The 24,778-nt window shown below is 41.6% G+C and overlaps 1 protein-coding gene across 4 annotated transcripts; it reads right to left on the bottom strand.

Annotated features, from left to right (window-relative positions):
* Window positions 1-889: 889 nt before the first annotated feature.
* Window positions 890-22,705, bottom strand: MFAP3L (microfibril associated protein 3 like). 4 transcript variants are annotated; one of them, XM_068404100.1, is made up of 4 exons: window positions 22,639-22,705; window positions 17,116-17,267; window positions 10,207-10,614; window positions 890-6,533 (listed from the first exon to the last, which is right to left on the bottom strand). In XM_068404100.1, the coding sequence occupies exons 3-4, from the start codon at window positions 10,487-10,489 to the stop codon at window positions 5,668-5,670; spliced, it is 1,149 nt and encodes a 382-aa protein (XP_068260201.1). In that variant the 5' UTR covers window positions 10,490-10,614; window positions 17,116-17,267; window positions 22,639-22,705; the 3' UTR covers window positions 890-5,667. The 4 variants fall into 4 exon arrangements, with proteins under 4 accessions (XP_068260201.1, XP_068260203.1, XP_068260202.1 ...); XM_068404102.1 differs by having other exon boundaries at window positions 17,167-17,267; XM_068404101.1 differs by having other exon boundaries at window positions 17,116-17,263; window positions 22,639-22,692.
* Window positions 22,706-24,778: the final 2,073 nt, after the last annotated feature.

Below are 24,778 nucleotides of genomic sequence, written 5' to 3'. Positions count from 1 at the left end.
GGACAAGGTACTAGTGTCTGCTTCAACTAACTCCTGCTGAACACTATTAGGGAGTGATACAGTCCAACTGCTGTGGGACAGGAAAGCCATTTCACCTCATCCTTTTAGGGTGGGTGAAGGAATGGGAGTGGGTATGGCAACCCACACTTCTATTTTCTCTTGGTACTATGGTGCCTCTGGGGGAAGAGTCATTTCCTTCATTGGCCCCAACTCTGAAACAGCAGCAAGACTTTTTCAATGCCCCATGACAGGGCTCAGAGAGAAAACAGCGCACAAAAAAGTCCCTTGGATTACATGCAGAAGCGCTGACACGTTTCCAAAGAGAAGATGCTCCATACGTGAGCAATCATCTAGGCCCTTGATAACAACACCAATTAAAAATAGGGTCTATATTCTGAATAACAACAGCTCCCTTTCAGCGCTTTATTAGAATCATAGAATCATAGAATCGTTTTGGTTGGAAAGGACCTTTAAGATCATTGAGTCCAACCATTAACCCAGCACTGCCAAGTCCACCACTAAACCATGTCCCTAAGCACCACATCTACTCATCTTTTAAATACCTCCAGGGATGGTGACTCTACCACCTCCCTGGGCAGCCTGTTCCAATGCTTGACAACCCTTTTGGTGAAGAAATTTTTCCTAATATCTAATCTAAACCTCCCCTGGCACAACTTGAGGCCGTTTCCTCTCGTCCTATCACTTGTTACCTGGGATAAGAGACTGACCCCCGCCTCACTACAACCTCCTTTCAGGTAGTTATAGACAGCGATTAAAACTTCCTTTCTAGGTAAATAACTGTTTCTCCCGATCAAAGTTTCTGGAATATTAGCAGATGTACAATGAAAGACAGAGTTCACTTCCACTTGAACTGGAGCCATTGCATACTTTTACTAGGAAACGATCATCTTGTTGCGTGTGTACAAACTCATCATACTCTGTGCAAATTCTTTATTGAAACAATGATCAATTTACAAGCTGGATCACATTTCATTTTGCCACTTCAGCATGAACTGGTCTCTTTGTGGTTTACGGCTCTGAACTATAAAATCGTAACAGTTATTTAAATCAAAATACAGTAACTGTTTCTCAAAAGAACACATTCATATTTGTCTTACATTTCTTGTAAAATCAAAAAGGATTTAATAATAAATGAAATATAACTTAAGATACTTTAGTGCAAGCGTTTCCTTTGCATCTAAGAAGCTTTCAGTTGTCCCACTAAGTATGGCATATTTAAGAGGCCAACTCTTAAAACAGCATGCTGCCAAGACATTCTGTGAGAACTTTTAAAATTCGACACTGTTAACACTTTCCAGAATTAGTTGCTCTGAACCAAACTGAACGTTAGAAAGCCCTGATTATATGTTACAGTACTTTTGTCAAAAGGTAACTGCAAATCAATGAGCTGACATAGTATGTACATTAGAATAAAACAGGCACTGATTTAAAAATAATCAACAGCTGCCCATATATGCCATTCTGCAAGTCTTACGATTATACAGTAATTTTTAAGCACAGCAGCGAACTGCTGTGCCTTACCTAATATCAATAAATCTGCATAAAAATGCTGATCTATGGGTTCTTTTAAATTTTTTAAATGACAATTTCAAAAAATGACTGAAGGGTAGGTTTCATCACAAGCATACTTGAATCAGAGAACAAAAAAGGATCAGTAGTAAACAAATGCTGCTCAAAAAGAAAATGTTGAGTAAGTAGCTAGTGAGTACTATGTTCAAGTGGTCTGATAAATATGGTCTTACATTTAGTGAAAAAAGATTAGGAAGTGTAAAATTTAAATCCAACACTGATTTCTTGTGCTGCAGAAATCCAGTCACATTTCATGAAGTTCTGGCAAAAATATTTTAAAATGATGCAAATATATCCTGCAAATCTCTTTTCCTTTCTAAGCCTGGCTTGGTGTTCCTTATGCTTTTAGAACACAAATTCAGCTGGACTGGATTTTCCAGATTCTGAGTGTTTTAAGAACCATTAGTGTTTGGTGATATAACAAATAGAACAATGTAACAAAAGGTGTGCATAGTCCAGTGACGGGAACAGATCACTCTCATGTCCCTGAAATGCGTAAGGTGCATGAAAATACATAACAATGCAAATGTTAATGTTTCCTTAGAGCCATCATTAATTTTATATTTGTTAATTGTGTTCTCACACTATAAAATAGCCACTCCCTAAGAAATACTGCAAGACAGAATTGTTTACTTTATAATAACACAGCCAGAAAGTTTGGAACAGGAAGGATGGGTTTGGGTCTTGCTTTCCGTCTGTCTCCCACAATGGAAGTGCCTGACAGCATGTAAAAAACTTTAGGCTTTACAGGTGTTATATAATGGATGCATAAAGATACTGAGCAGCATATATGAGAACAGAAAAAAATACATAAACCAGAACCATTACATCCGTATTTTCTTCAGATACAGTGCTGTTCTGCTTTTATTCCAATAATACCACAAAGCTAAATGCCCAAAGAATTTATAGCAGACTGGCTGGACCAGTCCTACCTGTGAACCCTCAGCTCTGAGAAGGTCCAGCTCCAGCAAATTCAAGGTTCCGTTTAACCTTGCAACAGTAGGAATTCTGCACTACACCTCTTACGCGCATCTCATCCAAGTAACTGTTGCTCATACATGGTTTGCATGTACATTTGTGTGTAATTCAAAGACATGCTTTTTGTGGGCAACCTTTGGAAAAAAACTGTACCTTCAAGGAAGTTTACACAGAGATACTGAAGAAAGCATGAGGATTGCTCTCAAATGTTTATCAGTGCTCTCAATATGTTTATCAAATAATAAACAGGCTGGAGCACAGCCTGAGGGCAGCAGTCAGGATCAGAACTGCCTGGTACCAATCACCACACGAATACATGAAGCGGTCTGGTCTCTACTGTAAAAAGTTCATAGTTAAAAAACAATTAAAAAGGAAATATTGTAGTTTAATAAATAATTTTGAAACTTTTTTTTTAATTTTAAAGTGTAATTTAAAAGTTATTTTTATGCTTTCAAGGAGAACATCCTTGCTCATCTGTGCCATCTTAGTTGGGCACCAGGCAGGTAACTTTAGAATGCATGAGCATTGCTTGTAAATGCTGGACAGGCAGAAAAATCAAGATGCCTCTTTTCAGGAGGTTAAGGTGAATGAAAAGAATTTAGTGCAAGTTCCTGCTTTTGTTTCTGCCCTTGTCCTTTTTCATACCATAAGCAAATTAAGTAACTTGAAAAACTGATGTTCTCTCTTAATCATCTACCCTGTGTTCTAGATTTATATTGCTTTGCTGGAGCTAAAATATTTCCAGCCACATTCCTAAAGGGACTTTGCCCTTGCATGTTTCCTTTTGGGCATGTGCAAATGCATTTTGTATAGATGCCTGCCACTGTGGTGAGCACAAACATATGTTAGGCAACTAAATGCTGTCATTTTCACAAGTTGGTCGCAAAATCTGAAGTCCATTATTAAACGCATTTTTTTTTTAATAGCCATGGAAAGGTAAATATGGAGCCTTCTCTGCATCCCCTAGGTAAGCCATGGGGTGTTCCTGTATTACACTGCTACTGAAGCTCTGCACTTTAACATGAGGAAGTTGATATAAAACCTCAGTTCATTATCAAGGGTTTTTTTTAGATAGCTGCAACATTGACTTTGTTTGGTCTCAATTATCTATGCAGTTAATATACCTGATTGCCTCCAACAGACACCTTATGTAGATGTGGCTACTTCAATGTCTGGAGAGCCATCCACACATCATTTCCCCATAGACCCAAGTACACTTCTTTTTCTGCAATATACTTGATTCCAGTAACTATACTTAACACTACAGTCCTTCTTAAAAATGATAGGGTGACAGTTTGTTCATTAGTTCCAAATTAAATGTGTGCCAGTTAATTAAGTAATATGCTTGTCCTGGTTTCACTGGGATTTGGTTTCAGTTTGTGGCCAGCCATGGTGATCAAGGCCCTCAGCAGTTAAATCTGGGGCAGCTGACCCTGGCTGGCCCACAGGTATATTCTATATCATTGACATCAAGCTCACTATAAAAGAGAGGGTTTGCTAGGAAGAGGTGGGGGCTTTTCCTGCTTTCCTTGCATTTCCTCCCTGTTTGTTGTTGTAATTCCTGGAGCAACTTGCCAGTGATTTGTGGATGAGTATATTTCTGTCTGTTTTGTGTTGTCACTTATATTGATTTTCTTAATTTCACTAAATCTGGTTACCTTCATCCCACGAGTCTGCCTCTCTTTTTCCCAATTCCCTTCCTCATTTGGGGAAGGGACATTGGGTGAGAGAAAAAACTGCTACTGTTTAGCCCCGGGTGCGGGCTAAACGAAGACAATGCTTTTAATCCTACACAAACACTTGTAAGTGCTTTCTTTCTAGACTCACTCCGGAGAAGGTCCTTTTTGTTGTCTGCAATAGAAATTATCACTTCCCTTCCACTCCTGGCATTTCCTGGCATAAATGTTGATCCTTTTTAATGCCACAATTGCTGTGATCATTAAAGCTCTACTGGGGTAGACTCACATGTACTCAAGCAGTGAACATCCTACATAGGTAGGAGGTTCTTAACATACCAAAGCAATTATAACACAGTAAACAGTTTGTGTGATTGTCATTGTAATTTCACAGGACACTTGAGTATAATTTTTTTTTTTTAGTTTGGATAAAACACTCTCAAACTTATGCTTATAGATGAATTTAGGCTTGATCTTCAGAATATGAATCTGCACAAAATTGAGAATCCCAATAAAAGGGTCTTCGGCCATTTCAGCCTTGTCATCAGCTGATTACTGGCGTTTGCAGGACTGTTAAGGAACCTGCGTATCTTCTGGTAAGATAGTGCATACTTACTCGTACCAAATTACTACAAAACAAGACATCTTCCATATTTGCAGCTGTTTTCCATATAAACTTCTGGCAAAGTAAAAAATGGTCAAAAAAATACAAAAAATAACCTGCAGAGCTGTTGGACTGTAACTCTCTGTAAGATGTTTATGGGCTTTCCCATCTGTAAAATACACCTCAAAGTTGTTTCTTGATGTGAAAAAAACAATTGTTGGCATCTTCATTCCATGGAAAAGGGAAAACTATTTCCCATGTGCTTAAGCAGTGTGGTCTCAAATGAAATGGAAACATTTTAACTTCCTTTAATAGCCCTCTAAATCACAATACAGCTGAGCAAACAGGCTTTGTAAATGGGATCTATTAGGATTTTATTTGGCTACTGGAGTGCTGCCTCTTGGGCAGTATTTCAAATTCACAAGATAATATTTGCAAAAATGCAATAGATGGAAATAATGAGAGTGGAGGAGGAAAATGAAAACCAGTTTTATGTTTAGTAAGTTCAAGTGTCGTACATCAAAGACTACCAGTGACTTCCAGGAGGCCACTACAGGTGACTCCAACCTAGAAAATGCTGAGGTAAATGTTTCTTGGAAATACTCCTAATTGAAAAGAGCAATTAATATTAATGTAATAGCAATTACTCTGCCATACATCATGGTAAACTAAAGTCAAACTGAGAAGAAAGTGCCAAATAATCCACATACATGCTTTTGCTATGATAGTCTCCAGGTAAGGCTTAGCGGCAAGTACAATATGTATTTTTAAAAGAGCTCCACCTGATTTTCCTGCTATGCATAGATTCAGGAGTAACTATCATACATGGCTTTCATATATAACGCATGTATTTTTGTCATTTGCCAATGCTGTGTCATCAGAACTGAGTTCAGCAGAAGGCTCAGGAGGGGGCTCTGCAGGAAGTGCTGGTGTTTGAGGAGTGTCTTCTTCCTTGGTGTCCAACTGCATGCTTTCTTGTGACTGACCGTCCATGTAGTCCTTTTTGGACAACGGGTGAACTGACACTTTTATTGCAATCTGTTGAGGTGGCTCGTGCAGTGACGATGCATCAGAGTCAGCTGTGGGAGAGTCACTGCGCTTCAAAGCATTCGGGATCATATACAGCTCATCTGTTTCAGTGGTTTCCTGGCCTTCTGCTGTCTGCCGTACAAAATTCTGTCCTTGTTCCTCCAGACCAACAACCTCCATAATTTCTTCCATTATAGTCCTGCAGTTCATGATGAGTGGTGGCAAAGGTACGCTCCGAGCAAGCTCTTCAATATAGCGAGCAAATTCCATGGTCTTGAACTGGGTTACTTTGGCAAGCTCGAGGGTTTTGGCGGAAGTGATAATTGGGATACGCTTCGCAATCTCAAAGGCTTTCTGGAGTTTCTCTGCCCCTTCTGTTCTGAAGAATTCGTTGATTGCTTTCTCTGTTTTCTTCAGATGACTGCTCATCATACATAACCGAGTAATGTTCAGTATCATAACAATGGTGAAAGCTACAAGGCAGACAATCATGTAATAGATTCCCATATCTCCGGAGGTAAAAATAACCCTCAGCGTCACAGTATTGTTAACACGGCCATACATATTGGATGCGACACACGTATATTTACCTCTGTCTTCAAAAGACACGCTGGTAATGTTTAGTAGCCCATTGTCAAGAAACCACCATTTTCCTGCTGGAGAGGAGACACAGTAACTTAGATTAGAAGTATTTTGTTCACATGATCAGCATAGTCTTAAACATCAACTTTGTCAAACTGGTTTCAGATTTTGGAGGAAGGAAATAATGTCCACAAGACAAAGAATTTACCATTAGAAAGGCCTGCTTGTCCCTCAGATCCTAGCTGTGTTACTGTCAAATCCCTGACATCAACTCTGAATAATCGGATCATGCCCTAAAAGAGCCTCATAAAAAAATGTTAATGTGTATGACATCTATCACAATCTTATGGTCAGTTCAGTTACAAAGATAGGACTAGTTACTCCAGAGAGCCTCCCAAATTCATGACACACTTCCTCAAAGAACAGTAACAACGGGACTGTGAGGCAGAAAAACCTACTAAGCCCTCCTTGTTTTGTTCCCTAACAATGCATTTTCTTACAATTGTTTTTTTTTTTGAGTTTTGTTACAGTATCTGATATAATTCTGTTAATGTAAACTTTAAAAAACCTAAAATGTCAGACATCATATACTGCACTGCCTGCCCTCTGAGGTGTTCAGAATCTAATTTTGAAGTATGATTTTAAAAAAAGGGAAATAGGACAGGAGGAGTAAGATGGATGGGAAAGAGAAGAGACATGACCAATTAAGAGAACATCTTGTTTGCCCGTATGAGCTTCTACATACCACAATGGAACTTCTTTTACTTTTAAAAGTAATTTCTATCAGTTTAATATAATTGATATCTTTGGTCACTACATGAAATTGTAGGTGTACATTTCATATCCTTTGAACCTGGCATAGCAGAACAATTTAGCTATTAAACTGAGTTTGAAACAACATGTTAAAATCCATCACTCCTATCACTGATAAAGTCATTCAAGATTCAGCTAGTTACTGTTTGCCGTTCTATATTGGTAACCAATTAGATTTTTAGTTCCCCAAGTGAGCTTCATTTTTTTCCAAGTATCACTACCATTTAAGAGCTGAGGATGTGTATTTTTTGCTTTATTCAGTGTGATATGACTTATTAAATTGCAACTTTGCTATAAAAAACATGATTCAACTCCAACAGGAAAGCCTGGTGCCAATTCTTTCCTTCGTGTAAACCCACCCCTGGAAGAGTTCCCATGGTGGAGAGAACAGCCAGAAAGTATAGGAGTGCCTCTGTCCCTTCTGAACACTTCATACAGGGAGATGTCATACAGGAGATTTCCTTTTAAAACAATGACATAGGCTGACGTAAGCCAACAAGATCATCTAATACATACTGCTGCTCAGAGGCAGACTCAACTGTTTTCAATCTCTGTAACAATCCCAAGCCATTCCCAACAGGTATCTGCTGAAGGCAGTAATGGAATTTCAATGACCTTCCACAGGAAGGAATTTCAGGTGTTCACCTCCCTTTATGATCAGAAAGTTGTTTTTCCTTAAACCTAACCTAACCAGCTGCAATTTAAGTCTATTAAGGTAGCTGAACAAAGACACAGCATCTATGATTAGAGGACTAAAACAGCACAAAACCCCTGTGCAATGCATGTATATCACAAGGCAAGGATTGCAGTCCTGCCACAGGTTGGCGTATACCTTGCTTCTACATTTATTTTATCCTTTTCAAGGAAGTTCTTTCGTTGTTAAAAAGATTGTTCTATTTTTTAAAATTTATTTCTTTCAAGGAAGAATCTGTGGGCAATTCTGAAACTCATTAGTCAAAAAAGCCTTTAATTCAGAGTAGTTATGGGCTTTTACCATTTTGAAAGTTTTCCTAATTAAACATGGCTTATCCAAATTGGTTTTTTACATTATCTCTAGTAGAAGCCTATGTGGAAAGTATTCCCACAAGATCCCTGCCTCAGTTCCTGTACAGACAGTTCTTAATTACATCTTTTTATCCTCTTAGAATTTTTAATTTAGCTGAAACACTATTTTTGGCTCTAGCTTAATTCTTGAAAGCAGCCGAATCACTTTGCCTGAAATTTAAAAATATAGAATAAATAAAAAGCTCAGTCTAAAGCAGACCTTCACATAAAAAATCACCCCAATCTGCTAAAGTTAGGCAAATTCAGAGGAAAATTCTCTTACAGAGGAAATGTCAGCATCTGTAACAGAGGACACTTCTTTCTCCACCTCTAGAATAAGAAAAAATACGGAGTATTGGCTGCTCAGTATTTCTTTGCATTGCAATGTTGGCAAAGTAGGTCTTTATTAATTGTAAAATGACAAGACGCCTTGCTGATGTGTCCTGGCTCCAGCTGTTATAAATGACATAATGGCACTGAACTGTGACTCAATGACTGGGTCTGTGCCAGTGGATCTTGGCAGATAGTATAAGCCTAATGAGAAAACAATGATCAGAAAAGGTATCATTGCTGGGTTTTGATAACAATTCAATGCCATACTCAACATAATTACATACATGTTAAAGAAAGGTCTTGTGCTAGGAAACATTTCTTACAGGAAGAGAGTTTCTTAAAGGAGGACGTGCACTGTTCAAAGTCTAAGTTAAAGTGATTGTTGTCTTAATACTGCATACATCTGCAGTTTTACCTGACTGGGTCACAATTTTTGCTCACCTACCTAAATATTTGTGCTAGTAGCTACCTCTCTCAGTTGACTATACAAAGACCTAAAGCTAGATGCCTAACTAAAGGGGAAAATTTCTGTTAGTGAGCCTTAGCAAAACACTCTAGCGCACTAATCACAGTATGTTGCCATGACCACACAAATTATATCTGAAAGTTTGCTTACTAGCTCAAGTAGTTAATTTCTCTAGCTTTACTCAGAAAAAGATAAAATACTGTAATGTAAAATATAACCAGTTACGCAGTAGGCTTTTACAGATACACTATGCTGTTGCACATCCAGCTGGGTCAATCATTACTCCTGTCATAGCAGAGTTCTCCCTCAGGTCAACTATTAGTTAAGCAAGCTATCTTGCATTTAGTATGAATAACTAAGAGTTTATTTCATCATGCTGTGAACAAAGCAGTCAGTATGGAAGGATTACATGAGCAAAAAACCTTCCACCCTCCCCGAAACGTTCCCTAGAATTATAACTAGGATTATCACCCAAACCTTCCATTTAAGGAAAACAAGCTCATGTGTAATTAAGGTCTCTGGCAAATGCAACTAAGGAGTCTTAACTAAAGCCAGGAAGGCTCAAACTTGGCTCGTCTTTCTGACTGCTGCGCTGTATAAGTTCTTCTGTTGGTCATTCAGGGCATCTCCTGTTTCTCACACTCCCATGGCACTATGCATAAAGACAGCAGGTGTATCAGGGAGTTAGCTGTGTGGAATTCATGCCAGCAAACTATTCTCATATGTCAAGAGAATCCTCCTTTGAGTTGGAAAATAGCTTTTTAGTCTTTTTTGGTGCCAAAGAAGAACAAAAGAGGACAGAATGGGAAATAAGATCAAGCCTGAAGTCTTCCAATGAAAAGAGGCCTATCTACACCTTCTGTTAAGTGCTTCAGCTTCTTGCTATGTGTTGCTATAAATAACACATTAAAACAATGTTACTGTTTTCTTCCAAGGCGCACACAATAAATTTATGGCTGCCACTGGGCTTTCATGTATTTTCATACAGGAAAATACCACAGTCAGGCCAATAAATTCAGGTTATTAGTTAACCTGCTGAAATCAGAAGTGTCTCTAGACAGGCTACCTCAGTGAGAATACTAAGATCTTACCTTTATTCTCCTCCTCTTGGAGCAGGTGGCCGTTGGAATTGTACCATCTGTAATGCGGACTAGGACTACCTTGGACACTGCAGTCGATCAAGGCACTACTCCCCTCCTTGACTATAATATGGTCTACGCGGGAGATCACCACAGGCACAGATCCCATATACATGTCAGTGCGGTTGAAAGTGCTATTAGTCACATCCTCAGCAGTTGTCAAAGCTGCTAATAAGATGACAAGGTGTGTGGTAGGCAGAAAGTACAAAAAGTGGTGGCTGTTCAGTATGTTCATTTTCCTTCAGTGGCCTACGCAACTGGCTGGGAACTGGGATCGGTTCTGTTGAAAGCAGGCCCGTGAGGTGAGGAGGTGACAGGAGAGTTCTACTTTGATCCGTGCAATTTTATGTTTAAAATATCCTATAAAATAAATAAATAAGTACAATGAGATGGCATGTATAAGCAATCCATTAGATGTGCTCTTTTAAAATAGTGACACATCCATTAACGCATTGCACAATCATCAGCTCAGTGTCTTGTCTAAATGCTAATGTTATCACAGTCCTTATTCTGATTGGAAAAAGATGCATACATTTTCCTGACAATAGTGTTGTTCAAAGTGGCAGGCGTAGGAGAAGGCTTTTATCACCTAGACACTTAGCAGCAATTTAGCTACAGCAGCAGCTACAGTTTTATGCCGAAAGTTCTACAGATTTTTCTAACATTTGCAAAATCAACAGGAAAAACAAAGGTACAGCACATTAAAGCTGTCACTACCAGTTCAGTGCTGCAATTCTGTCACGTGCATGGTCTTAGGTGAATTGTGGAACATGGTGTAAGAACAAACTGCTCCAGGAAATGTTTTTGGAGCTGATGTTGGAATTCTTAATATACACCATTTTGTCCAAATACAATAGCGCATACAGCAAAACATCTCAGACCATTCACTTGTCTTAAGCTACTGCATCTTTTAAAGTTTTCTGAGATAAAACATAGCATGGAAGAATATTCTTAAAAGAGGATACCTAGTGCTTGATAAAGTCATTTCAATGTCATTTTTAGAGTGGATTTAGAAAGAAAAATACTCACTAGAGACACAATTATGGGTAAGGTTTCTTTGAGATACAAATTAAATTGGGACTTTTCCATTCCTTATGTGGCATTAAGCATTTTGCCTATATACTTTTTGCACACTCTCACTACAAGATTTTCCCTCAAGTAATCATCTACAATGAGCCCTTTCTTAAACAGTTCGTAGGCAGAGGAAGGGGGTTTACAAATGTGCTCTCTGTTGGCCTCATTATGCTCCCAGTGAACACAACTGGCATTCAGTACTGACTGAGGGCATAACTGGCCTCAAAATGAGCACCTTTGAAAATTTCACTGAGTCTAAGGGCCACAAATGATGTTAAAATCATATCAAAGTATCTAACTACATTGGTTTTACTCACGTGTTTCTAAGGTAAATAACTGAAACTTAGTGACACTTATTGGTTAGAGGAATCTACCTGGAATCCTAATATAGGTAACTATCTAACAAACTTTCCCCAAACGAACATTTCACTTGCAAAACTGTTTACATTTTATTAAAGATCTGGTTCACACCATGGTAACTCATCTACCTTAACATGGAAAATGACTGCTGACAAGGTTAGGTCAGTTCCATATATAAAGGAAACACTAAAATAAAAACAAACAAACAATGCCCTTCTCTCTTCTGTATTCAAAAAGGAAAGAAAACATCATCACTGTCTTTCACTGATAATATTTGACTTACGTTGCTTTCTTCTACATCCCCTGTTCTCTGTAAAGCAATATGAACTTGATTTCATTCAAATAGATACAACTGTTATTAAAAGAGCAAAATAGTTTCCTCCATTTTGCAGAACGTATCATTACTAGAAATGACAAACTATGTTTTTTTAGATAAGCTGCATGCATGGTGTGGATGCCTGTCACAACTCCAAGCCTGCCCTAATTTTATCTCTGTTTTTCTAATTATTGAATGTGGAAATATTTGTCTTGAAAAGCCAGAATAATTTTTAAGTTTAAATGAATATGAAAATCTCATTTGTCATATAAAGCTATTTAAACAATGACTTCAGAAATCCATTTCCAATTATGCAAAGCATGTAGAGCCTGTGCTTTTGAAGTTCAGTATAGGTGCAGCCTGTCTGAATCTGCACTTTGGAAAGAATCCTTCAGTTCTGCCTGTTCATTTCAGTAACTATTTACATCTCATTTCTACTACTCCATTAACTTTGGAGACAGCCATTCTTTTTGGTTACACATATTCACTCTATAAAACATTTCTGTACAGTGTTATAGATCTGCATTGCACCATACAGAAAAGCCAAAAGACACGTCACACTTCTTGGCAAGGGAGCAGGAACAAAGACTGGCTGGATTAAGACAATGGGAAGGGCAAAAGAACAACATAAACTGATTACGCTTTGTGGTGCTAATCACTGGCTGTTCCTTGTTATTATTGTATTTGAGCCTACCATACTTTTTGATGGCAGAAAAATCAGTAGCAATCAAAAAAAAGGTGTTTAGTGTGGAGAGCAATTTGCGTTCCAGAAGGAAATGAAATAGCATCAGCCCAACAGGTGAATAGAAAACCTGTAAGGAAGGACCCGCAGTATTTTGGGAAACTCAAGGAGGTTGGTGGCCCACTGAATCCCTACAGCACAGGGATGCTGTGGATGGATGTTTGGAAGGTGTGTGATGGCAGTAACAATGTAAGGTGTGCCTATTCTCTATGTTTACCTGTGTTTAACGCAGAGCATATGAAAGCAAAAACCAGACCTTTGTGTAGCGATAACAAACGTGACTGGTTCTTAACATGGTCAAAGGGCCAATTACTTGTCTGAAAATAGCAGCAACTCCCTCACTCTGGCACAAATTGAATCAAACAGATGCAATAAATTTTAAGAAATACAAGACGAATAAATTTATGTTTACTCTGGGAGATTCATACCTACTCATGTCACTCCTGGGAATGTACTTTCCATGTATGTTCCTGAAATTAAGAATATCAAGAAAACACTAAATATCTCTGCAGGTGCATTTCTGTTTGGAATAAATAGTTTGATGGCTAGTACGAGGAATAACCAGGTAGTAGGTTTAAAGCAGAATGTCTGGAAATGGTGGCTGCTGCTTTCATGTGCCATCCAGGGAAGTGCTCTTGATGGACACTTGAGTATATTCGAGGAATCAGGGAGAGATCTCTCTGAAGAATGGTGTTTTAAGATGCAAGTTTAGACAAATGTTCCCAGGGCAACTAGAAAGTGATAGGGAACCTTTTCTTTGGTTTGCATCCTTGGCACTGTTAGTGGGGGAAAAAAAAAAAAATGGAAGAAACCAAAAAAGGTTTTCTCAGCCTCCCCTAGCATAAGAAAGTTAAAGGGTGGCCATGCAGGACTTGCATGTCCAGGACCCTCTGCTAACCTGTTGGGCAGGATCAAAAATGCTAGAGTCAGGTTAGAAAAGCAGGAAGAAGCAGAGAGAGGGAACTGAAAGGGTGAAAATGTGCTCACACCAGACTCTGGTGCAAAGGGAGATTTCCTGAGAGTTTCTGTCCTACTGCTTTGCCATGGGCACAACAGCAGCCTGAGGATACCAGGGAAAACAAATCTGGGAGCCAGCTGCTTTGTTAAACACAAGCGATGTAATGGGTTATGATTCAGTCACACAACTAAATGGGGAGAAGGCTACAGAGACCGAAATAGGACTGCTAGTGATGTCTGCCCGCTTCTGGCAAAGAAGCAAGAGAATCCACACTATTGGAGAAGTGGGCACAGTGCTGTCACCCTGGATCATGGCCATGAGAGGCAGTCATTAGCTGTGGCCCACGATAAACTTGATGAAGGCAGCCAAAATTGTAACCTTTTAATCTGACCTGAAGTCAGAGAAAGCTGGATTGACTAGACTAAAACAAAGATTCCTGTAATGACTCCTCAAGACTGAGAGTAACGCAGGACACTAATGAAGGAGGACATCTGCAATATTGAGTATTGCTCTGTAGGAACAGACTGAGTCTCGGGGAGCATTTTTGCCCCAGAAGGGTCACTATAAACAAAAAGTTAAATTTCTGGTCATGGAAAGCATGTAAGCATTCTTTTCTCCCATCCCTAAAGCACACGAGCTACATGTAAAAGACTGATAAAAAGTAAAAGTTTATAATATATTTAATGTGGTTACATACTTTTTTTCCTTTCCTTTTTTTTTTTTTTTTTTTTAAATTTTAAAAATATGGTGCATGAAAAGGAAAAAGAACACCCCTGGCTATTCTGAGCTACCTTTTCCATTCAAAGTTGTAGTTAGGGACAGGCTTACCTCCCAAGATGGAATCAGAGGAATCTCCAAACTCTCCTCCAGCACATAGAGCATATATATAGACAACTTACCCTGCCACATTGTATCTGTAGCAACATTTACCACTGAAAGATGGTTGCCAGTGGTCCTTACATTAAATAGTTTTGTTTTTTTTCTTCCCCAACCCAAATGGTATAAACTTAAAATCTGAAAGTAGCAGATTTACTGCTTGCAGGATTAACTTCTAAGGAAAATTGCATGAGACTTGAGCCACATGAGGGAACTACGACAGGCTTTTCTTCTAAGTGGCATGATAACCAGTGCTAGCATGCTCTCTATGCATTTCTATCCAGAGAAGTTCCCTGAAACGTGCTCCAGAACAAGCACAGCTGCAGAGTCGTGGTATTACTCCTAACTATGTGAAACAGGCACAAAAACTGAGGTTAAGAATTCTTTGTCCAAAATCAAGCATCAGTCTAAACAGAAGACACTTACAGCTCAGACTGGCTGGGAACATTAATCACTCAGAGACATGTTCTGATTGACCATTTATTTTTTCATGTTACAGATGAGTTTGGTTCCCAATATTACTGCCACCAAAGAAAATGACTGTATGAGGGGCCATGTTTGTAGGTACTGCATTTTTGCAAAACAACATGATGACAGAGCACAAAAGAACAAAAAAGGAGGGCAGTGATGCATACCTTTTCCTGGCTCGCTCACTTCTTTAAGACTGGCTTATTCTTGTTCTTGGAATAATGTGTAATCCTATTAACTGTGAGGTTATTCAATTCAGAAGTGAAGCACAAGAAACCAGCTTATTGTATAATGCATAAATTATGTTCCTATAGCTTTAACATCCCAGTGCTGCCTTGCTTGCTTTTCATTCTAGTTCTCATTTGTCTACAAGGAAGGATCAAGGATGATGCTACAAAACAAAATGAAAGCTAATTCTTTATTATTTAAAAACTACTTACTACCTTTCGTAGTTTCCATGGGCAATGCCTTTACAGAGTGGGCAAAAGTAAAAGTTAACAGGTTTTAGTAGAACAGGAATGCAAATGAAGGAACTTATGCCACATGGAAGGCGAGAAGCTCACTGCCAGTTCATAGGCTTAAGAGTGAGAACCACCTATGGGAAAGGTTAAGCTATTAGGGTCCAGACAGGCAGATGAAGAGAAATGTCACTCATTTACAACTAGCAGAAACTTTCTGACTTATTTTTCTAGTCATCTGCTAGTCAATAAAATACTAAGGCTCGGTTCCAAAAAAGCTGCTCTATTCATTCTCTCTGCAGGGATTTCATTCCTTCATAACTTCATGGTTTTCTGCTTTCCTGGCTATGTTGAATAGGTGGCACGCTGGTGATGTTTGTAAGATGAAGTCTGCACATTTAGACTGGGGCTTCCCAACTGGGCAGCAGCTCCCAACTAAGTGCATGTTTCAGTCTCTTCAGCTGCTTTCAGCTGCCTGGGAGTCTTTTAGAAACTTCTCATCAGGGCTGTGTGATACTGCCCTGGCCACGTGTGCTCAGCCACTTGGTGTCACACTCGCTGCCATCAGCCACCTGATGGGAGGGCATAGAGAAGACAGACCCAGCCTCCTCTCAGAGGTGCGCAGTGAAAGGACAAGAGACAATGTACACAAGCTGCAACAACAGAAATTATGATTATTTATGAAGAAATTTTTAAGCAGGAGGTCAGTCAAGCCCTGCAACAGGTTGCCCAGAGGGCCTGTGGAATCTCCGTCCTTTGAGATGTTCAAAACTTCACTAGACACAGTCTGAGGAAACTGGTCTACACTGGCCCTGCTTTGAGCAGGGTGTTGGATCAGATGGCCTCCAGAGGCCCCTCCCAACCTAAAGAAACCCTAATACTCAAGAAACGCAAATGTAAGAATTGTCTTGGAGAAGTCAATGTGAAAAAATACGGCTAATCTTAAAAATTTCTATGTGGGATGCTGGGAAATTGCCTTCATGATCCCCTTCATAATCCTTTTATTTTTGAGTAGCAGTATTTTAGAATGACGGGACAGGTTGAGAGTGTTGACTGCAGCCTGAAAAAAATGTGTTCGGCCTTCTCTTTACCATAGAGGACTTATTTTCAGCCTAGGTAACTAATGAAATATCACTTATTTGGGGTGTCTGCAATAGTGAATGTTGTGTTTTTTCCCACATGTAGGTAGACTCAAAAGTTCATGGGTTATTATCTGCTGATAGATCTGGCTTCTTGATCTTAGGGAATTGTCAGTTGTGATGAATCTAATCTTGAAATAGAATAAAGCAGAAAAAAGTCAGACTCAAAGACAGGCTGAGATAACCTTTTCAGACTACTGACTTCAGAGGGTAGATGAGTAAGAAGAGATGTTATTAAAAATATACACAATATTGAACAGTGTAAAGAAGACAGCTGAGGCGTATGTATTTACTGCTTCTCATAATACTAAAATGAGACAAATTTCAGTGAAACTGAGGTGGAAGATGGGGCAGTGGGAGGAAAGAGAAGGAAGTTTTTTGATTAACAATGACTAGACTGCAATTTCTTGCAGAAGATAAAATAAGGGCTGGAATTTAGGAAGATTCAAGAGAGACTGTATATAATTTACCTGCACAGGTTCATAGATTATGATGGTTTATGCAGAATGTGGGGACTTAACTGTCTTCTGTGTATCCATTGTCCTCTGAGTGCACGGCTCTGGGCAGTGAACAAGAATGGCTGTCAGTATGGCAACTTGGAGCCCTTTTCCAAAACTCCTGTCTGAAAGAAATGACAATAAAGAAGCCTATAAATTAATTTTATTGGTAAGCTGTTACAGGCAAACATTTGTCAATTTGTTTTGTAAGGTGACAAATGATAAATACCAAAAGAAACAAAATGGAAAAACTCAAGGGCTGTAGCTTATTCTACCATTAAAGGCAGAAACGGCGTAAAATTTGTAATGAGTATCTTCTAAAGTTATTTTGTTCTGAACACATCCAACGCTGTAGGGGGTAAGACGGTAAAGTTAATGACTGTAAAGATTCAGTTATCTTAGTTTTAGGGTTCCACAGTGTATCAATAAACTGCAGCAAGAAAGCACCAAGCAATAAGGTGATTCCACATTTTATATGTGTGTTTGAAAATGAATGCTATATCCAGACTTTTGGTGTAGGGAAAGAAGCACACGCCATTCTATTCAGCAATGGTACAATGAAGGAGTTCTTCATGTTGCCTTTATGAGTGTGTAAATGTTTTAGACTATTTTTACTGTAAATTTCTCCTCCATTTTGTTCTTTATCCTACTTCATGTATTCATATTGCAAAACTAGCAAGCATATGGCGTCCTAGAGACTTTAAGAGCCCCTTCACTTTACATATTTGAATGGACCCATTAATTTAACCATGTATTTGAATGGTCTGATGTGCAGTCCCCTCATGTCAATGAACAGAGACCCTAATCCATTAACCTAAAAATGAATAGATGAAGGCTGTTGGTAGGTAATTATTGGAGAGATTATTTAAAAGTACCTCAAGAATGCCAGACCTCTGAAAAGTTCCCTTTTGATGTCGCAGCTCCTGTAATCCCAGCATCTCTGCTGTATCAAATCAACTTTTTGTGAAATACACTGAAGTAACAAAGACACTCGGGCAACTTGGATGCTTAGCCTTTCATTAAATAAGTTGTAGTTGATATGTGCATTTTGATATGGACTGAGCGATGTAAGTGTTCTTTCTTGGAGGTATTTTAATGACTGCAGTAAAAGCAAAGTTTTATATTTAGTGGAGAAGCTTGCTGTTTTTAATCAAAACAGGCACTGTGGTGGAAATGTCCTACTGAGTTGTGGGCTACCCAGATCATAAAGCAGATTCAACACTATCGGTAGTGGAGACTTTTTAAGGCCCAGTTTATGTTTAACTAGATATGCACTCTTTACAGAATTTTTAATCTTACAAATAAATACTTAGTTTATGTAGATTATCTAGATTTATTCAGCATTTGTGTTTATTTGGAGGCTGGACAATTACGACTCAATATAGTTTTGTATACAAAGCTATTATTCCAGAAACATCTGTATGGCTTTAAAAGACACTTGCTTAACTCCTTGCGAGCTTTCAGAATAGCTGCTGTTTTGCTGTTGCAGTAAATGCAGATGGATCAATGCTTAAAAGTCCCTTTTGTTGAGAAAGGAGGAACAAAGAAGATGCACAGAGAATCTCTCCCACACTTCCACATACATCTGCGCACTGCCTGCCCTCACCAAGTTCTACATATCTTTCATTTTCTTTACTCATCTCTTATCTTTTATTTATACTGGCACTCTGTAAGCATTATTCTGCCAACAGTTTAAATAACTGAAGTCAGCAAATACAACAGATCTCATATGCTCTTGGCATGGCTTATGTGACCCTGCTAAGAACACAGCAATGCAGAATGCGGCCCGATTCGCTTCCCTCCACTTCCTCTTTTGAGCTGTGTTTGCCAAAGCTAACCATCCTTTAAGCACATCTAATTGTCTTCTTTTTCCAAATGAAGAAGAAAAATTCCAGCTGTAGGACGTTCAAACAAGACATAAAATTAAAAATTAAGTTTTGTTTAAACAAAGACATGAAGGGCTTTGCAGGGCTAAAGACTACTACTATTTAAACTCTAAATTTTGTATGTGCTTTGAATAAGTGAATGTTTTCAACGCACTGCTATAGTTTTCAGTATACTATTTTAACAAAAGGCTCCCATTTTAGTTGGGAATATCAAAGAGAAAAAAAATAGGAGAAAACAGATTTGAGTATGACTAATCCTTCTCTATCCCTATGGAATTGCAAGATGGATATAATTTTTAATGACTGGCTTTCACATTTATTGGTTTCTGGGATACAGGGCAAAGAGGTTACACATGGATGCCGTGATTAGGACAGGATTAACCTTGTCAGAGGGGGAATTTAAAGGAATCTAACCATTCATGACTGATTGCAATAGAAAAGAATCATTTCACGTTAAAAGTGCCTGTGCCTATTTCCTCCACAAGTAACAAAGGGGACAGCAGACAGGATTCGAAGGAGTTTGTCCTGCACCACACAACAACTTAAGCCTTGCCTGTACACAAATATGATCAATTCCGCCCTTTCCAAGCATGTCTATATAAGGCCATGTATATGCAATAATTTAGCTGGAAGCCCTCAAGAGTTTAGAAGAACTTCTATAATTTCAGACTTTTGTGCCAGTTATTTCTACATTGGATTGAAAAATGTAACATTAAAGTAACGTAACTTTCTCAGCACCCAGTATTTTCGATAGGACTGTGTACCACACAGTCACGCACATATGACTGGGGACCGCACAGAGAGCAGTGCAGTTGCAGTGCCACATATGTGCCCTGGCCCTGCATGACTTAAAAATATCAGCAGAAACCTTTTCTTGGTATAAACTCTCAGAGTGGCAGAACCATGTCAATTAAATGTTAAGTTTGGGCTAGGTAGGTTATTCTTAATGCAAGTCCTTCGCAGGTGGTGGCCCTCTTCCAAAAGAAGATATTTACACACATCTGTTCAGTGTTCCTTATTTCTGGTAAACAGGTGCTACTCATGGTAATTACTTTTACTCTGAAGTAAGACAGTCCACTACCAAAATTTCTTAGATAGCTAAATCAAAGTCACTAAATCTGTTTGAATTCCTCTATCCTGACACAAATAGGTACAAGTTTTGTCCGCCCTTCGCAGCCTTCCTGGCAGATAGAAGATATGATCCTCTCAAATGCTGCTAGAAATTATTTTAATCATAGTAACTGGTGAAAAGTAATAGCATCTCCATTGTCCTGGAAATTATGTTTCTAAGATGGGTCTTAGAACTAAGACTACAAAGAGAGATTTGCAAAGGCACAAAGTCTACATGGATGGATGGCAGCTCAAAATCACAGGAATGAAAAAAATCCAGGAAGTATCCAGGAGCTTGGTCTTACACCACAGTCTTCTGGTGACACATTACTATGGTCCGGAATATCTCAAAGTAGGATCACAGGCGCTTGTGCCTGCAAAAACTTCTAGTAAAGGTGCAACTTGCTGACAGAGAAAGAAGACCCTGCTAGCAAAGCTCAGTACAGGTTACTTTAGCTCCTGGCAAACTCACTCTCCCTGTTATAAGTTGCATGAGTATCTCAGTGGTGCCTTACGCTGGCAAGAAGTTTAAACCATAAAAGAAATGCCAGTCCACAGATTCCAAACTTGCTAGGCAAGAACTGAAATGGAGATTGGTTTTGTTCCATTTAAATCACTCCCCAGCACCCACATCATTGTGTCACAAATGTGACCCTCTCCTAAACTGTATGGGGGTGGCTTTGCATATTTCTGTTGGTTGGTTTTGTTTTTTTTTTTTTCCCTGGTTAAAGTGATGAATCCACTTTAACCAGGTTCCTGTGCCGACTCCATCCTCCTCCTCCATATTAGAGCAGGACCTGTCTAATTGCAGGGAGGCAAGGGGGACTGGGCAGGGAGGCAACTTCAGAATTCACTGCAACGCTCCCACCATGTGTGAGATGTTTTAAGAGCAACTGATTTTATCTCTAAGCTTTCAGGACAGGAAACATGCCTTGGACAAACACCATATATCACTGTATTAAAGTAGGAAGAAAGCCTTTTTTTTTTTTGGGGGGGGGGGGGGGGGGGATGTTCTGCTGTTTGTCTAGGCCTCTGAAAACTTGAAATTCTTCAGAAAAAAAAAGGTATACAATGTGCACTCCAGCTGTGTAAGTTGCACTCAACATCAGCTGATGTTGATATACTGCAGGCTAAATGAGAAGGCTTTCTAATAAAAAAGGATTCCTTACTATACCAACCGCAAGTATATCAATGGTGCTGTTGCTAACTGTACACGCTAAGCCAGACAAAAGATTCCTGCCATGCAAACATCATCTCCATTGAAAAGAGATCTGCTGTATTTTGTCCTACTGCAGTGAAGAGAGAAACTCTTCCACAATGTAATGGCTTTAAACAACTAAAATGCCACATTTTTTCCCCTTTTAATTCCTTTCTGTTTTTCCCTGTGAACTAACTTTACAGTCTTTCAGGTCGCATTTAATATTTAGCACTGCTAAACGAGGTCGCATTTAGTATTTAGCAGTGCTTACACAGTCGGTACTTTTATTTCCGGAGCGGGGTTATCAGGAACGCTCCATTTGAGATGCTTCAATTTAACAACTGAAAGAGGACTGTCAGGAAGTGCAGTCTCTTACAAGACTCTCCAGATAAATGCACTAGAAAAGTGCCTGCTCAGTAGTGCTCTCTGTTCTCTTAAGCTCCCTCGTCCTATGCTGTTCGAATTTGCCCCGTTAAGAAACAGTATTTGATAGTTATTGCAAGACCGCTCTGAAGTTTTAGATTGTTGTTCCCTCAGGGCACTTCTGAAATTGAGTTTTATCTCATGAGACTACCCTGTGAAGTAAAAGGGTAATTAAAGCAGAATATCAGGAGGCAGCCTTTATTTTAAATTTAAAGCAGCACAACTTAAGCTCTCTTAAGAAGTCAGCTCCATTGAAAAGGTCTCTGCACCGAATCAATGCCCCCCTTTCCCGTTCCCAGCGCGGGACAGCATCGAGCATCCCGACCGCGGGCTCCAGCGGGAGCGCAGTTTAAGGTCTCCAGTAACAGCTTTGGGCTCATGAGCTTTTCTGGCCAAAGGAACACATTTCCCTGCAAGCCCCGGTGCTGACTGGAATCGAGCTCTTCAACTTTCATGCTGAACACCGCATTACTCCGCTCCCGTCGCGCGGGTACGCTCTCCACGGCGGGTTCCCCGTGAACTGCCGGGCGACAGCCGCCGCGGGAGAGGCACGATGCGGGGCTCGCCGTGCTTCCCCGAGTACAGCCACCGTCCCTCTGCTCCGGCCCTCTAGGCTTCCTCGGGGCCGGCGGCGGCGGGGCAGCGCGCCCGCTCCGGGGCTCACCGCGGCGGCTCCGCGCTGGGGACCGGGGAGCTCCGCAGCCACCGCCGCACAGGGGCGGCGCGCGGGTCGCCGGCAGCCGCGGCAGGTGCCGGCGTCGAGGCCGGCCGAGGCGGCGGCGGCGGGCAGCGCCTCCCCGGGACCGCCGGCTGCCCGCCCGCCTGCCCGCCCGCCTGCCCGGGGAACCGCGGCCCGCGCCCCCCGCCGCGCCCGCTCACCTTCCCGCCGCTGCTCCCGCTCGCACGCTGCCGCCGCCGCCCCGCGGCAGCGCCCGCCGCCGCCGCCGTGCCCCTCAGCACGCCCCGTGCAGCACCATGCCGGGGCCGGGGCGGGCGGAGCGCGGCGCTGCCGCAGTGCCGTGCCGTGCCGTGCCGTGCCGCAGCGCTGCCCGCCGCTCCGCCGCTGCCGGCTCCGGCAGGGGAAAGTAGGTCAGGGCGGCACTGAGCATGCTCGGGGCCGGGCCGGGGGGCGGCCCCGGGCCCGCGGAGGGGAACAGGGGGGGCGGCAGCGGTCGGGGCCGCCGGGGCGAGGCCGGGGTCGGGGCGCTGCCGCCGCTGCAGGACCGGCGGGGGCCGTGCGGCGGGTGGAGGCGAGGCGGCGGGGAGTGAAACGAGCGGGCGGCTGCGAGGCCGCTGGGGAGGGAGGCGGGAGTGACGGGGGGTGTCACCCCGCCGGCCCTGCGCGTCCCCTCTGCCCGGGGGAGCCCGTGGTCCGGCGGGAGCGCTCCCCGTGCCGGCCGGCGCAGCCCCGGCCGGCGGGATGCGCACCCTGTCATCGCGTCCCTTCTCAGCGATGCCTGCGGAAGCAAGGGCTGCAGGAAAGGGGGGAATCCCAACGTGCTTGGATAATCCTGAAAATCAAAATGCCGTGCCTCGGAGAGGTGGCACGCGTGGTTTCCCCGCAGGGCTGTGTTCGTAACGGGATTACAGCACTCAACTCCAGTTTAAGCCCAGTCTGAGGAAGTCCCAGCCTGCGGGAAGCTGACACTGACTCTCTAGGTATCCAAGTGCTCTCTCACAAGAGCGTAAAGCTGTCGTTTAGCTTGAGCAAAATTGTTTGAATGTGGTTGATGCTACCTGTGCAAGTCGTGCAGCTGCTAAAAATGGATTGAGATGTATGCGAGCAGCCGCAGGCAAGAGTCTGGCAGGGACCTAGTGTTTGCTGGTGCTGTCCTGCACTACTCTCCCGTACTTCCTCCCTGACCTTGTGGCATCAGAAGAGGAGGATGAAGGGCCACCTTCAGCTGAGCTTCAAGGCTAGTGGGTTAAACCATGGAGGTCTGTTTCCAGATGTTTGTAATCCTCCTACAGCCAGGCTTTCGACCCTGCTCTTGATATCCTCTCTGGTTGCTTTCAGGGCAGTAGTAACTGAAGCTCCTCTGCTCCTGGGAGGAGTAATCAGATGAGAGAGCATTTGCTGAAACTGCCAGAAAAACATGGGTTAGGACTGCACCTCATTGCAGGGGGGGGGCATACGTGAGGTGCACTGTGGTACACATCAAAGCAGGTCTCCAGCCTGCATAGGGAAAACTGAAGAGGAACGGCAACAGAGGGTTCAGAAACTGAGAGGAAGATCCATTCCAGGGAGCTGGACTAGTTGCGCCAAGGGCCTGGGCACCTGGACCCACCACCTCGCATGCAAGAAGAACAGGTGTGGCTGTAGCGGTTGAACATGGATGCAGCCAGTGCTCAGGAGTGGTGCAGGCACTGGTGAGACCAGGGCTGCTGACAGCCAGGGCTTCTTGTGTTCAGGGTCTCCAGTATGGAAAAATTGAAGGACAGTGGGAAGATGCATCTGATGATGTGAGGCTTGGCCAGAGCCAGGTGCCAGCTGAGGGAGTAGGCCGAGGAGTGTGCTTCTTACTCATCCATTCACCCAGCAAAACATTTTCTTGATGGGAGGAACTGGTTTGGTCATAGGACCTTGTTTGCCACTGGTTTGTGACTTGTGCTAGCTTGGCTCCACTTACTATGCGTTTGTTTTTCCTTCTTCCCATGTTTATGTACTGGTTTCGAACACAAATGAGTGGCTTTTATTTATCGGTTAATGATGGAGCAGTTAGGTAACTGAGTCCCCAATCTCACAGACTCCTTTAAATCAGGTAGCACTCTGCTGCTCTCTGAGTGCATGTCAGATCTGTGTGAGATGAGGTTGAATTTTTGTATTTGGAAAAGTCACACATTTTTCCTTAGTCCCTCTGAAAGTGGCTACCCTTTCAGTGAGCATAGGCCTGTGTTGCTGGAGACAGCCGTAGGAATTTGGATGCCACACACCAGCTGAAGAGGCAGTTTTGTTGGGACTTCTGTCTCCTTGCAGCACTTCCATATCTTGATATGACCCCACTGCTGATGGTAAAGC

This window comes from Nyctibius grandis, chromosome 6 (assembly GCF_013368605.1).
Source record: "Nyctibius grandis isolate bNycGra1 chromosome 6, bNycGra1.pri, whole genome shotgun sequence".
In the NCBI taxonomy this organism is placed as follows: Eukaryota; Metazoa; Chordata; class Aves; order Nyctibiiformes; family Nyctibiidae; genus Nyctibius; species Nyctibius grandis.
Note: the sequence above shows the minus strand (reverse complement) of the source record. Positions and strands in the feature narration are given on the sequence as shown.

What these genes read in the sequence shown, in the direction of transcription:
- MFAP3L (XM_068404100.1), bottom strand. Translation starts at nt 10,489, where the DNA reads ATGAACATACTGAACAGCCACCACTTTTTGTACTTTCTGCCTACCACA. An exon ending in CCAAGAGGAGGAGAATAAAG is followed by an intron (nt 6,534 to 10,206) that starts GTAAGATCTTAG and finishes TCTCCTCTCCAG; the next exon opens with CAGGAAAATGGTGGTTTCTT.